The 16,305-nt window shown below is 42.2% G+C and overlaps 1 protein-coding gene across 11 annotated transcripts in view; it reads right to left on the bottom strand.

Annotated features, from left to right (window-relative positions):
* The window catches only part of ASTN2 (astrotactin 2), a 986,627-nt gene that overhangs the window by 211,411 nt on the left and 758,911 nt on the right, over positions 1-16,305 (bottom strand). For all 11 annotated transcript variants that reach the window (XM_045372567.2, XM_015436667.3, XM_015436666.3 and 8 more), the window contains one exon: positions 7,731-7,996. In XM_045372567.2, the coding sequence (XP_045228502.2) occupies positions 7,731-7,996 (266 nt within the window). The remainder of the gene's footprint in view (positions 1-7,730; positions 7,997-16,305) is intronic.

Genomic DNA, 16,305 nt, shown 5'->3' with positions numbered 1-16,305 from the left:
TCTGGTGGATATTATTGTCTTCATCATCATCAAAAAACTTGCTTTGCAGTTCTACTATGTGCCCATATCCACCGTCCCTTCTTCAAGAATTGTTTCCAGATTCTCCCTCTCAGAGTTTCTTTCTCTATTCTAACACTGTTGGAATGTCTATTGCACTATTCAAAAATAAATCATGCATTTGTGTAGCATATGTAAGTAATTACAGTAGCATATGTGTTCTTGTCACTAGACTGCGTGCTCCTTGAAGGCACAGTCTGTGTCTCTTTCCTCTCTATAGCACATTTTCTAACACAGTATCTAGCACACAGTAGGCAACCAATGCAAGATAATCACAGTAATGGCGCTAGAGTGAGGGTGATGCTGGTAGTGATACTAGTGGTGTAGCGTAGTGATGGTGGTAGTGGTCATGGTTGTAGTGATGGTGGGTATTGGTAATAACTGGGGGAGGAGGTGAGACTTGGCTGTTAATTTCTCTTCAAAGAGTAGTTATTTGGAATTCTCTTCTCAGTTTGAGCCAAAAAGTGGAAATGAAACAAACAAGCTTTTCTGGCAGAGAAAGGATCTGCTGGAAGGTCAGACAACCACAAGACCAGAATTACACATGACTCTTCCCAAGGCAGCATGAACAGAAAATGCTCACAGGATTGGAAGTCAGAAAACCTGAGGGCTAGAAAGAACCACTCAGATCTACAGAGTATTTTACATCCTTCAAAATGCTAGAAGTCTCTTAATTTTTCTACAGACATCTGTGGGGAAAGTTTCTACCACCCATTTCCCAGATGAGAAAACTGAGCCTTGGAAAAATAAAGGATATTTCTAAGGGTTGAAGTCATGTCTTACTTCAAATTCAGCCTTGGCTATGTGACCTGAAAAAACATCAGTCCTCAGCTTTGTTCTTAGTTTTGCTATCTGTAAAATAAAGAGGTTCATTTGTAAAATAAACAGGATATGATTTTAATAGCCCCATCTGCTTATAAATGCTACATCATTGTGTGCCACTGGGATGGACTGCAAGATATGTATACCTTTCTCCTTCGAGTATTAAATTTAAGAAGTAAAATTGGCATTGTCTCTGAATGGGAAACAAATTTTGGGTCACAGGATGCCTCTTCCAACCTCAAAAGATTTGCTTTATATTCTGGGTAGAAGTTAGAGCTGACATTATCAAAGTGCCAAAGGGGACCTTGGATGACGTTAGCCTGCTTTTCTCATCATACAGATAAAGAAAAGGAGACCTAGACAGTAGAAGCATGTCCAATGTCATATAATAATCAAGGACAGAGCCTAGTTCAGATTCCTAGTGTCTCTGTTTTCCCAAAGAAAACTCCCAGCCCTGAGATGAAAAGGGATAAATACTAGATTGTCTACTTTACAAATGAGTAAAAGTCAGGTCACATAGACAGTAAATGGCACAGAAGGGATTCAAATCCAACTCTGTCTGGCTCTTCGCTATGCCACTCCTCTGCCTCCTCCACTTGGAAGACTCTCTTTCACCCGGAAGCTAAGTTAACAACCGCATGAAGTCTTGTACATTTAAGCACCAGTTGTGCTGAGCCAACCTCTGTGGCTTTGGGCTGTGTAAGAGCCATTTAACAGGTGGAGGGAGATTTATGCATTAATCAAATTCTGCATCATAAAGAGTTTTTTTCTCCTTCTCTTGTTCAAAACAACAGCACAAAGTATAATCAAGGGCTCGTTTCCAGCTTAGGCAGAAGGCATCATCTTTTCCCATGCATTCACTGGAGTGTACCTAAGGAGACCCCAACTACCCAAGGAGCTAGTGTCCAACAGTCCCCAAGGCCATCGAGAATACCTTGGTCCAGAATCAGAGGACAAAAATACCCCACAAACCTCAGGCATGGCATATTCTCTCCCTGTTAGTCCCTAACTGTGCCATAAAATGGGGTTCAGGATTTTACTCAGAGCTTCTACTCCAGGGGTCAGGGGTTTTCATAGAGAAGAACTTCCATTCTGCATTAGAATGAGCTATGATATTCATTGCCAACACAGTATGAGTTCCAGCAATGTTTATAAAGTGAGAAAATGCCCCTGAGATCCCTCCATTTGTAAAGTGCCCTTTTAGGTTAGCCAATGGCCTCTCCCATACAAAATATGAATCCTCTTCTAAAATGTCATGTCCCCAGCACTTTAGGCACCAGCAAAGTTTTCAAGTACTACCTAGAAAAGGAGTTACCAAAGGAAACATAGAAAAAGAAAAGAGCCATTTTAAATAAACATTATTTTTATCACTATCATAGACAACATTCATCTGCTAAGTGATTTCTTCCTGGACATTATGCATTCATTATCTCGTTTGATTCCCATGAAGTAGGGATTGTGAGACCACATTTTACAAATGTGGAAACTGAGGTATGAAGACACCATTCAGCATCACACTGTGAATGGGGATTGAAGAAAGATCCCAACACAAGGCAGTGGAGCAAAGATCCTGTACTATCTGCTTCCATGTAAATAAAGTGTCTTATAGGAAACTCAGAAAGAAACTGACTCAACTTATCTTTTTTTTGTTTTTTGTTTGTTTGTTTGTATTTTGTTTTTTGAAGTAGGAAAAGAAAGTCCCAGAAAGGGAAAAGAACTTGCTATGACTTGCTATGACTCAGTGTGAAAGCCCAGGCCCCTCAACTATAGGTCAGGGCTCTTTAGTGTTTTCTTGTATCCATGTGGCCTGTAGAGATGTTAGAAAGATGGAAAAGTGATGGGAGGAAGGGTGATGGGAGTTTGAGGCAGAGTTGGAGAAACAAATGATAAACAAAATGAGAGTAGCTGCTTTTTCTTCCCACCAGATTTGTTTTGTGGACATATTCCCTTCCTCCAGGATCATTTCCAGACCTGCAGTGGGCCTATCCCACTCATTCCCACTGCAACCTGGCTCCCTTGGAAATGCCTAAGGCACTCCATCCCTTAGGCTGCCATGACACTTTAAACAGGCCTTTCATTTGTGTTTGGGAAGGGAGAGAAGAAACTGGAGGCTTGGAAGAAGCTACCTACAGTCTTTCAGCTCTAACCTTTCTTTGCAAGGATCACTAAGAGGAAAAGAGAGTGGAAGTGAGAAGACAGTAGCCATGCCTGTCGTCTGTTCTAACTTATCCTGGCTTCCCGACTGCCCTGGGGCTAAGCTTCTCACCACATGTTGTGCAGTTCTGCCTGACTTCTCTTCAGCATTGTCCATGGGGTTTTCTCCCAGTCTCAGCTCCAGCCACACTGGTTTTCATTCTCTTCCTGAAATGGGTCACATTTGTTCATTCTTCAGGTCTTTGCAGAAGTTGGGCATTCTACCAGCGATGTTCTCATTCTCCTCTTCCTTTCTGAAACCCCAGACTTTCACATTCATTTTAAGCACTTGGCCCCCAAAAGCTCACTTTACATGTCACTTCCTCAGGAAAGCCTTCTCTGCACAAGGCCCCTTGATACACGCTTGCAACCCACCAGCCTAGTACTCTGTACAGTCTTGACTCTATTTATTCATGTGATTGTTTCATTAATAATGTCTTCTCCATAAGTCTGTGAACTCCATAAAGATAAAGACCATATCCACTTGTCATACTGTTCACTCTTCAGGGTATAACGCAGTCTTAGCATACAGTGGGGGCACAAAGATACTTAATGAATGAATGACCAGCACTTCCAGCTCCACAGGTCTCCTGCAAGGAGAACAGTGACATCTAGTGACCACTTTCACACTCTTGGGATTCTCTGATTACACACCACTAATTGGCCTCAGAAAGACCTCACTGGATTTCCAATAAATTGAATATTTCAATGATGCTGAGAGAACCTGGCATGGAATCCAGACATAGGGGAATCTGGCTCCTGCACAAACAGGAAAGGCACCACCAGCCTATCTATTGTTATGCATGTGCCAAGAACACATTGCAAAAGTCCCGTGGCTTGGCTTGTAGTGTGTCACATTGCAGATGAGGACAGTGTGGCCCAGAAAGGCCGTCACTGGGGCAAGTTCACAGAGCAGTAAACAGGGATATTCATAGGCTCATTCACCAAGTCCCAGAAGGCCAGTCACACACAGCTACATCCACTGATACAACACTAGTCGAGCTACTAGGTATTTTTATTTATTTGTGTTTTGGAGACTGTGTCTCATTCGGTTGCCCGGGTTGAAGTGCAGTGGCACAATCATAGCTCACTGAAGTTTTGACCTCTTCCTTGAGTGCTTGATGCACTCAAGCGATCCTCCCACCTCAGTCTCCAGAGTGGCTGGGATGACAGGTGTGCACAACCACACCAGGCTCCTTTTTTTTTTTTTTTTTTGAGACAGAGTCTCACTCTTCGCCCAGGCTGGAGTGCAATGGTGCAATTCGGCCCACTGGAACCTCCGCCTCCTGGATTCAAGCGATTCTCCTGCCTCAGTCTCCTGAGTAGCTGGGATTATAGGTGCATGCCACTACACCCAACTAATTTTTGTATTTTTAGTAGAGATGGAGTTTCACCATGTTGACCAGGCTGGTCCTGAACTCCTGACCTCATGATCAGCCTGTCTTGGCCTCCCAAAGTGCTAAGATCACAGGCGTGAGCTACCGCACCAGACTGGTCTTGAACCCACCAGACTCAAGCTATCCTCTCACCTCAGGCTCCCAAAGTGCTAGAATTACAGGCATGAACCACTACCCCTGGCTCTGTTCTTGTTATTTACTGCAACAGCCTCTTCATGGATCTCCTTGATTCTACTCTTACATTCTCACAGTCTATTCTGACCCTGCCGTTGGAGGTGTGGAGACATACACATATGTATTTTATTGTTAGTGTTAGTTTGGGGACCTCTGATGCACAGAATTAAATTATTTGCAATGTTCAGTTTAGGACTGAAGCTCATTGTTGAGCCATACATGGGTAGGCTTTATTTGTTCAGTTATCTAGTTAGTTTTAATAAACTTTTTAAACTTTAATGAACTCCCACAAATCTACCACCACCAACACCAGCTAGGGGCTGGACGCAGTGGCTTACACCTGTAATTCCAGCACTTTGGGAGTCTGAGGCAGGTGGATTGCTTCAGGTCAGAAGTTCGAGATCAGCTTGGACAACATGGTGAAACCTTGTCTCTACTAAAAGCACAAAAATTAGTCAGGCGTGGTGGTGGGCGCTTGTAATTCCAGCTACTCAGGAGGCTGAGACAGGAGAATTGTTCAAACCCAGGAGGTGGAGGTTGCAGTGAGCCAAGATCGCGCCACTACACTCCAGCCTGGGCAATAGGGTGAGACTCAGTCTCAAACAAACAAAGAAACACCAGCTAGGAACTTGACTACTTACATGTAACATATGCTTCCTCATGCTATTACCTTACTTTCCTGACTCAAGATAACCATCATCCTGACTCTTATGTTCATCACTTCCTTGTTTCTCTTTTTAAATCATATTTATTGCATCTCTATTTATTCCTAAAAGATAGTATATTTGAGGTGTAGGTGTGCTTTAACTTAAAGAAGGGAGGAAAGGGTGTTGTGCCATATAAAATGTTTGGGGCCAGGCATGGTGGCTCACGCCTGTAATCCCAGCACTTTGGGAGGCCGAGGTGGGTGGATTACCTGAGGTTAGGAGTTCAAGATCAGCCTGACCAACATGGTGAAACTCCATCTCTACTAAAAGCACAAAAAATTAGCTCAGCATGGTGGCGGGTACCTGTAATCTCAGCTACTTGGGAGGCTGAGGCAGGAGAATCACTTGAACCCAGGAGGCAACAGTGAGCCGAGATTGCGCCATTGCACTCCAGCCTGGGCAACAAGAGCAAAACTCTGTCTCCAAAAAAAAAAAAAAAAATTGGGGACTTACTTTCTTCAGTTAATAATATGTTCATTCATTTCATATTGACGGGTATCACTACTGCTCACTCGTCTTGGTTTTTGTAGTATATTCTATCGAATATATATCCTACGCTTTATTTCACTGCTGTCCCATGGATGGGAATTTGGGTTTTTTACAGAGGCCTCCTTCTGCCACACAATCTAATCCCAACAGCCTCCTGCCAATAATCATGCATCATCATCACCTCATGGCCCGCAGGATAGGGTCGAGATTCCACAATCTGGCTTATGATATTGTGGAAATGCTCAGGACTCATTTTGTTTCTCCCTCTGTCCTTGGTCTTAGTCATGGGACATTTCTTTTGGTCTTTGTACAAACAATGTTCTTTTCTTCCTTAGGTCCTCTACCTGACACTTTCCCTACCTCCTTACTCCCACACCTTGTCTTTCCTCTATGAAGCTCTGTATGAGCACTTAACACCCTCCAGCACTTAGCCAAGAAGGATGCTGTGGGAGGGGCACAGGATTCATAGAGTTCCACTCGACTTAGTCAGTGGTCTACCACTGGAGGCCCAGGGCTATCTAGGAGCTGTTATAGAGGGAGGAGTGGGGATCAAATGGGAGATACTTTATCTACCTTCCTCTGCCTCATTGAACTAGTGGCATCACTATTCCTGATTTTATGGATTGAGTTTCAAGAAAGATTGCATTTGGAAAAAGTGTTCCATAAAGATAAGTTTGCAAACCAGTGAATCAATAATTCATAAGTCCCCTCAAGCCCTGCCATTCTATAATTAAAAGTGAGAGAACCAAAGAGAAAAGAGGAGCAATAATTTCAAGGCTAAGTATATAAACTCTGGAGCAGACCAACTTTGAGTAAATCACTTAATATCTTTGAGGTTTCCTCAGCTGTAAAATGGGTATGATATTAAAATGAACCAAATGAAATTGCCATTTTACAAGTAAAAAATGGCCAAATGTCAGCAATTTCATATGAATCGAACCAATATATGTAAGTAAATCACAGATCTGGAGGGCAGAGTAAATGAGATAATGCAAGTATTGTACTGAGGTAGACACTGCTAGATTTTCACCAAACCCATATCTTTTCCTAGGCACACAGGTAAAATCCATTTCCCTGTCTTCATTTCAGACAGGTATGGACGATGGCTGAGTTCTAATCAATAGAATGGATGAGAGGTAAAATGACACTTGCCACTTTCAGGCTTGGCCTATTTAAACCTATGATATGCAACCCTCCCTGTTCTTTCTCCTTCCACAGCAATTATGGAAGCATCAGATCAATGCAGCACACAAGGAACAGGCTGAGCCCCTGCATTACTTTTTTTTTTTTTTGGAGACCAAGTCTCACTCTGTTACCCAGGTTGGAGTGCAATGGCGCGATCTCGGCTCACTGCAACCTCTGCCTCCCAGGTTTAAGCAATTCTCCTGCCTCAGCCTCCCAAAGTAGCTGGGATTACAGATGCCTGCAACCACACCTGGTGAATTTTTGTGTTTTTAGTAGAGATGGGGTTTCACCATGTTGGCCAGGCTGCACTCAAACTCCTGACCTCAGGTGATCCACCCACATTGGCCTCCCAAAGTGTTGGGATTACAGGCATGAACCACCGCGCCCAGCCTGCACTACTTCTCATAAAGTCACCCATCAACCAAAAACATTTATTTGGGATGCTGCACAAACAAACAAACAAACAAACAAAAACCTTGATTATATTAAGCCACTGAGATTTAAGGGTTTATTGTTTATAACAACTAGTATTGTCAAACTATGTAAGTACTTAGAACATGGTAAGGAATCAATAAATGTTGGTAATCACCATGATGATGGTATGATGATGATCATGATGACAATTCCCCTGGACAAAGGGTCCACAAGGGCAGGAGGTAGGAGGGCTGGTCAAGTCTGACTGAGTGGCTGGGCCAGGGAAGCTTACCTCCTTTGTGCCGTTGTCTTGGATGAGGGTATAAAGTGGCACCACACGGTTGATTTCCAGCAGCACTGGTGTGGGGCTCAGCTGCTCCTTGCCTGGCCGGCGGCAAAGGTGACAGGTAGATGGACAGCGCCCCTTCTCTTCACAGCGAATCTCCACACCTGAAATGAGCTGGTCATCTGACAGCATCTGGGCTGTCAGCAAACCTGAGAGGTAGGTGATGAAGGGCATGGACTTGAGCTCCTTCTTGCTGCCCAGCTCTGTGGTCTCTGGAGAGGCACAAAACAGGAAAAGGGAAGGGTAAACTCAGGATTACTCAAAAGGCCAGACTCTTGAACTCACAAAATACAGATGCTAAGAAGCTGGTATCCATTGAAGAGGTAAAAAGATGATAGAGTGATTTATTCATGATGCCTTGGAAAGACTGCCAGAATGAGGGTTCAAAGGCCAGAATGGTGTATTGTCCTACTACTTACATTAAATATCCACTCACTTTGTCTGGCACTCATTTTTCCCATATGTAAAGTTGGGACCAGGCACAGCAATCCCAGCACTTTGGGAGGCCAAGGCAGGTGGACCACCTGAGGTCAAGAGTTTAAGACCAACCTGGCCAACATTGCTAAACCCCGTATCTACTAAAAATACAAGCCGAGTATGGGGGTATGTACCTATAATCTCAACTACTCGGAAGGCTGAGGCAGGAGAATCACTTGAACCCAGGAAGCAGAGGTTGCAGTGAGCTGAGATTGTGCCACTGCACACCAACCTGGGCAAGAGAGTGAGACTCCATCTCAAAATAAATAAATAAATGAAAAATAAATGAATAAATAAAGTTGGTAGGTTGGGCTACATTGTTACTCAGTAATTGTGCAAGATATAAATATTCAAAGATATTTTTTAGACAACCAAAAATTCCTTTCTGTCGTCTGTCAACCTACAAAAAGTATATCCTTCCTTTAAAATTTATATCTAGTCCTATATTTTCCATGCAGCCCAATATTACAAGGAACACACAAGCTTTGGATCAAGCCAACTTCATCTGAAATCTCATTTCTGCTTCAAAATACCTCCGCAACTTTAGGAAAATGTCAATATCCTGGTGACTCCAATGATAAATTCTGAGAAATGGAGTTAATAATACCAATGAAATCAGTTATGAATAGCAAATGAGAAAGAAGGAGGTAGGACTGCCTGGAAAAGACATTATTTCTCCTTTTTGTGTGTGTGTGTGCTTACCTGTTCCCTTGTTCACACTTTTCCTGCCTCTTTCTTCATGTGCACACTGAGATCTAATGCTTGCTTCATTCTGTGCCATCTCTCTTGATCTGTAAACCAGTATTTCCCACCTCTGTGCCTTTGCTCACTCTGTGCTGCTTTTCCCTTCGGCCTTTCCACATCTCTTCTATCTATCTATGCTCCATTCCAATGTTACTGTCTTTAGGGAATCATTCTTCATTGCCCCAGCCCTTCTTTTCTGAATAAGTGTTTCTACTTATGAGATCTCATTTAAGTTCATTTTCCCTTCCCATTTTCTGCTGACCTCTAAAACAATATTATCAACTCTTGGAGGCCAGGGGCCATGGCTTCCATTCCTACCTACTTTCAGTGCCAAACATGGTGCGAGGGATGTATTTGATACTCAGTCAGACAGAGAGATTATAGAATTCTGAATGGCTACAGCTATATTCATGATCTAGTCTAGAGTCTCCAAAACTCTTCTGAGGAATCCTAGGGATCCTAGGAAGCACCACAGCAATTGATTGTATAGAAAAAGAGGGAAATTGAGCAGGCAGGGCTCTAAACTCTCATTTCTGTTTCAAACAGAGCAGTTTCACTTATATTTCTTTTATAGCCTGGCCTTCTATACAAGATTTCATTAAAAAAAAAGGGGGGGGGGGTTCTATGGCTATATCAAAAACCTTGAAGCAGCAAAGTGATTTGTACATCTGAGAGGGTTCCTTTTACATCACAGACTATGTGAATGGTATCCTCACAGATGTGCAGTGCGTCATCTGAGCGGTAAAACATGGTAATTTTATACTAAGAGACGGAGCTTAATCCATCTGGCAGATTCAACAAAGCCTGGTAATGTCAAGGCAAGCTTCTGCCTCAGTGGAAATAGGGGCCCTGAGCCCTGATGTCGGGGAGAAAAAGGAGAGTTATCTCTTGTTCTTGTTCTCGGCTTGTAGTGACACGCAGCTGATCTGGAAATGGACTTGCCAATTAGAAATACAAATAAACGCAGCCTTCATTCATTACTCTCTGGGCCCTCAGGCCTGGAATCTGGCCTCCACCTTTTCTGTCTGGCTGTCAGCAAATGCTTACGAGTATCAGATCAAAGGCTCTGGGGGAGGAAGACAAGGAAAATTCCAGTTAACCAATCCTTCACAGGGATTAAAGAAGGGTAGTTACTAAGACAAACAAAACAAGGGTGTAAGGAAGGCATCCCAGCAGCTAGAGACAGGATAGTCTTATATCCAGACCTTTCAAAAGAAGATGATGATGACTTTTCATAGACCAGAGGGACAGTTTTGAGGAAAGATGACTTCAAACTTGGGAGAGAATAGCCATTCGGGGAGAAGGTCAAGAGAGAGTCAGAGCAATGAGGACACTAGGGACTCATTAGCCCACACTCTGGCCTAGGTCAACAAACTATGGCCCATGGGCCAAATCCAGTCCCCTTCCAGCTTGTGTAAATAAAGTTTTATTGGAACACAGCCACCCCCATTCATTTATTTATTGTGAAAAGCCACAATGACAGAATTGAGTAGTTACAACAAAGACTCTATAATCACAAAGCCTAAAAATATTAACTAACTTACCCTTTTCAGAAAAAGTTTGGCAACCCCTGCTCTTGACCTAGTTTATAGATGGGGAAACTGAGTTTCAGAGAAATGATCCAACCACACAGGAATATGGAAGTATGATGGATTAGGTAATGTAAAAATTGTGGAATCAAATGCACCATCAATATACTTAGATCATGCATCTCCAGGGAGAAAAAATAGACTGGGGTATCTTTTCTTCATATAATGGATTTCAAAAACTATTGAAAGAACACACTTTTATGCTGATCTAGTACAAATCTTCACATTTTACAAAAGAGAAAAGTGTGTCCCAAAGAAGGAAAATGACTTTCCAAGGTCACACAGTGAGTCAGTGATCCTTTCAACACACAATCCCAGTTTTCTAATAACCAATTCATCATTTAAATGACTATCTCATGTTATCTCATATTTTAAAACACAGATGGCATGATCCCCATAGCACCTTGCTATATGCACATAATTTCATTGAGAAGAAATATAACTTGGTGCTAAGAGTAAAAATCCCCTTGATCAAACAAACATTCACAGTCATTGGGTTAAAGATATAACTATCCATTTAACAATACAATAATCTATAGATCTTTGCTAGTCTGCTTTTGTTCAATAAATCTTCAGTTTTTTAAATCTATCATCCCTATTGGTGCAGTAAAAGCCCACAACCTTGGCTGAAAATTGCACCACAGTAGCAGTATAGAATTTACAGCTGAATTTAAGGGTTAATTTTGCCAAAGGAGGGCTATAATCTGGTCCAACCCCATTGAAACCTATGACCAAAATAAGGAGAGGGACTTATTTCTAAGTCTCACGCACTTGTATTAACAGTGACCCTTTTCTTAGAGACTGCGTCACGCCTAAGTTATGATCTAGATGAGAGTTAAGATGGAACACCATTAGCCATTCCATTAATTATTCCTCTGTAGACATTACAATTGCAAAAGCTAATTGCTTCTGTTTCAACCTTAACCTGTGGTTAAAGTCATCTATTCGAAAGGCAAATGTTATATTCTTCTCCTGCTTAAAACTCTTCCATTGCACTTCACTGCTCTTAGGTTAAAGACCAAAACCCTTAAGACAGCACATAGAAAATGTGGGATCTAGACAACATGCTGCCTCTCCAGTTGGATCTCTTATTCTGTTCCTCCTAGTTCAGCTACAATGGCTAAATTCCTTGCATATACCCTCTGCCCCTCTCAATCCTGTCACAGGCTCTTCTCTCTGCACAGAATTATTTCCCCCACCCCATCTCCAGCCCTGCATTTTCCAAGCTAACTTCCACTCATCCCTCAGGTCTTAGTTCAACTGCCTACTCCTCAGAAAAGCCTTCCCTGAATTCCTCATGCCACTAATGTATACTAAGATACACACACACACACACACACACACACACACACACACACACAGGGTCTCTCTCTGTCACCTGGGTTGAAGTCAGTGGCACAATCTCAGCTCACTGCAATCTCTGCCTCCTGGGCTTAAGTAATCCCCCCACCTCAGCCTCCCAAGTAGCTGGGACCACAGACACACGCCACCACACCTGGCTAATGTTTTCTTGTTTTTTGGTTTTTTTGTTGTTGTTGTTGTTGCTGTTGTTGTTGTTGTTGTTTTGTATTTTTTGGTAGAGACAGCTTTTCACCATGTTGCCCAGGCTGGTCTTGAACTCCTGAGCTCAAGTAATCTGCCCATCTCAGCCTCCCAAAGTGCTGGGATTATAGACATGAGCCACTGCACCTGACCTACTAAGATTTCATATTACAGACCCTCAAAGCATCCTGTTCTCTGTATCACCTATTAACGTCTCGAGATTGTAAACTACATGAAGGAAAAGACAGCATCAGTTTTGCTGATCCCATATCCATCTTACACAGTACCTGGAACACAGCAGGCTTTCAAAAATATTTTAAATATTTGTTAAATATATAGTAAACATAAATACCCTGTGCTGCCTTATCCAAGCATCGATGAACCTAAGAGCCAGAATTGGTAAATTACAAGGACGATAAGTAATAAATGATTGTAGTCAATACACAACCTCTTCCCAAAGTAAAATTAGTGCTCTAATCAAAAGGTCAACAGATGAATAGCTGAGCACTTTTCCAGTTACTCTGACCCTCTCCAGGTTTTTATGTAGGCTCTTGCCATTAAGTGAATGGGAGAGTTAGGTTAAAATACGGTATCTTTAACAGGCCAAGGAAAAAGAACATTTTTGAAGAGACTTATCCTCTGTTCACATTTCCCATCCCTCTGAACAATGCTTCCAAAATAGGATCATGTCTGGTTTCAAGCCCAATTCAGTTCCAATGACACTACAACCCATTCATTTGAGAACCTGCCAACTGAACTCTCTTTTTTCTCCTCCCAAATTCCTGCTGGGTATTATTTTGTTGCCACCAAAAAAAAAAAAAAAAAAAAAAAAAAGCCTCAGTTGAAGTGACAACTCCTTGTTGGGAGGGCAGCCAGGGCTTTTCGGCAGGAGGTGATGGCACCGCTTGCCCTCATCCAGAAAACAAAACAAAGCATCAGACTAAGGACTTCTGGGAGAGCCAAAGCTGCACGGATGTTTGTTCAATATTCGGCAACAGTGCAGGGCTCTGCCTCCCTAGTCAGACAGGCTTGCTTTGGCACTAGGTTTGCACTTGAAGCATTTAAAAGCTCCACAGGGACCAGAGGGGCTCAAATTAGAAACATTAAGGGAGAGGGGAAAAGGGTGAGACTTTCATATCATAAAGAATGGCCTTTATTATAGCAATGGCCTCCCAGGAATTACTGAAATTGGATCATTTCTTAGGCGGAGTTACTGTCTCCTGTTGGAGGAAAGCAATTGCTCTGAGGCCTGACTCAAGGACCCACACAAATATCTTTAAGAAGGGGAAAATAGCCAGCTGAAATGACATTAGCAAGGCCTGCACTTCTGTGTTGTGCAATATGAACTTCCTCAGCCCAACAATCAAAGTCCAGCATCATTAGTGTGCCCTTTATAAATAATAGTATCAACCTAAAAGAGTTATTGTGAGGATTAAGTAAGGGGCCTGGAACAAGTTAAGCACTCAATAAATATTATTTGTTATTGTTGTTGTTGCTGTAGTTGTTATAATTACATTGCTGTTGTTGTTACACGACATTAAAATCGAAATTTCTGTTGAGACACCAAGGCCTAATAGAAGTAAAATTCCAAAGTCATGCCCCTAGATGCAGAATTTACAAAGGAGATGAAATCTAACCAATTTCATAACTCTAGAAAACTCAGCCAGAACAAAGACATAAAAAGAGGTTAGACCAGGCACAGGGCTCACACATGTAATCCCAATACTTTGGGAGGCCGAGGCAGGTGAATTACTTGAGCTCAGGAGTTTGAAATCAGCCTGGCCAACATGGCAAAACCCCATCCCGATGAAAAACACAAAAATTAGTTGGGTGTTGGCACACGCCTGTAATCTCAGTTATTTGGGAGGCCGAGGCACAAGAATCACTTGAACCCGGGAGGTAGAGGTTGCAGTGAGCCGAGATTCTGCCACTGTATTCCAGCCTGGGTGACAGAGTGAGACCCTGTCTCAAAAAAAAAAAAAAAAAAAAAAAGGAATAAAAAAGAAAAAAGAGAGGTCAGAAAGCACCAAGAAAAGATTTTTCTTTTTTTTTTTTTTTTTTTTGAGATGGATAGAGTCTTGCTCTGTCACCCAGGTTGGAGTGCAGTGGCGCAATCTCGGCTCACTGCAACCTCCACCTCTCGGGTTCAAGCAATTCTGCCTCAGCCTCCTGAGTAGCTGGGACTACAGGTACATGACACCATGCCTGGCTAATTTTTGTATTTGCAAGAAGAGATTTAAGGAAGTTTTTTTTGTTTTTGTTTTTGTTTTGCAAAGAACTATTACCATGTTTGGAGTCTTCAGCACCCTAGGCAGCTCAAGTGTTAAATGCTATCTTCTAACTCTAAGTTTTGTGAGAGGAACCCTCAGGAGTGACACTTGGAGAACTTGGATATATTTTCAGCAACTGTCAAGAAAATGGACTAGGCTCCATCTTCATCTGAAAAAGCTGTAGTGGCCTATACCAACAGAACAGAAGGAGCTGCATGGGGATTAGCCCAAACCCCCAGAGGTTGCCCAGTGAAAAATGCTTGTTTCCTCTGAACTGTATACGGCTCACACAGAAGAAAGAACTGGCCTGGAACTGTTTTAAGCTCTACCCAAGAGGAATCTAACAGAGTGATGGGTCCCCCACAGTGAATCTCCATGGGGTAGGAAGCCAGAGAAACAGTAGGTAGGAAGGGATCACTGAAGCCAGCCAAAGAGAAATGGCATTGTTCAGGTCTTGTGAGAAGTCCCAAGCAATGGGGACCGATGAAAAGCCCCTGAACAAGCCCCCAAGGGAAAGGGCCAGCTTTTTAAAGATGCCAGGATCAGAGACTGCAAAGCCAGGTAAAATAATTCTAGAGCAAGTATGACCTTCCTAATCCTGACCACTGCTCTCTCTCTCTCTTTTTTTTTTTTTTTTTTTTTTTTTGCTTATACTGGGAAGGAAAGGGAAGCAGAGGTGCAAGGCCAACCATATCCCACCTCTTAATGCTCCTATTGGGAAAGATAGGGAGATTTTATTTGTCAAAGGTTTGATTAAACTATTGGACTGGAAATCCTAATTCCTGATTTGAACGTATGTCAGCAATGTAAAATATCGATAGTGCTGCTGCCTATTCCATAAGTGATAATAGATTAGATGTGGTCTGCTAAGATTTTCATCTAGAGGTAGAGGGAAATTAACCCAGTAAACATATCACAAAGAGTGGCAGAATCAACTCATATGTATATACTTTTGAGCACACATGTTTTCACAGACTATATTTTAACTATTCTCAACTTGCACTATGAACTGAACTGTTTATATCCACATTATAGTACACGTCACATTTCTATTGATTTAATATAATAATTAAATGAATATATTTCTCTCCAAATATACCATAAGCTTCATGAGAACAATGACCATGGCCATTGTTAATGAACATTTGCATTCGCAGCACAGAGTTCACTGTTGGACATCATGTAGACAGTCTGCAGGTAAATATCTGAACAAATGAATAGATGAATGCATAAATCTGACTCCTGCTCCACTAGTGCAACACTTATCAGACTTCAGACCAACTATCCCAATTTATCACCACAGCTCCAAAGACAGTTGGTCTTCGTTTTATTTTATTAATGTACACTTGATAGATCAGAGAGGTAAAGTAACGTGACCAAAGTCACACAGCTAGTAACTAGTCTAGCTATTTCTACCCAGTTTTTCTGCTCTTTCCACTGCCCATATTTCCTCTCTGAAAAACTTTCAGCACCAGTTTTCACTCCTACAGGATGAGTCATATCCGTTCCAAATATTTGTGTCTTCCCGTTACCTCCTACCCCCAGGCAATGACCCCAACCTCCCTCACCCATTTCCATGGGCTAATAGGGTCTCCTGGGTGGAAAGCATTCTGAAGGTCACCTGGTCAGAAATCCCATCTAATTTTTCATTTACCACCAAATAATCCTCCAATTTATTCCTGGACATTTCTAAAGATGTGGAAATTAGTACCTTTCCAGGCCTCAAGTTCCACTGTGGAAAGACTATTAAACTTAGACTAACTTCTCATCTGGGAACCACACTTCTCATCCTAAGCATCAGACCCACGCCCAGAGTTAGGCACTTTACACTATTAGATGCCTTATCTACAGTACTCATGCCTGGTCTCTAGTTGGAGTGTAGGGTCATACTGAAATTAA

The sequence above is a fragment of the Macaca fascicularis genome, chromosome 15, assembly GCF_037993035.2.
Source record: "Macaca fascicularis isolate 582-1 chromosome 15, T2T-MFA8v1.1".
Classification (NCBI taxonomy): domain Eukaryota; kingdom Metazoa; phylum Chordata; class Mammalia; order Primates; family Cercopithecidae; genus Macaca; species Macaca fascicularis.
This window is presented reverse-complemented; position numbering and strand designations above follow the sequence as displayed.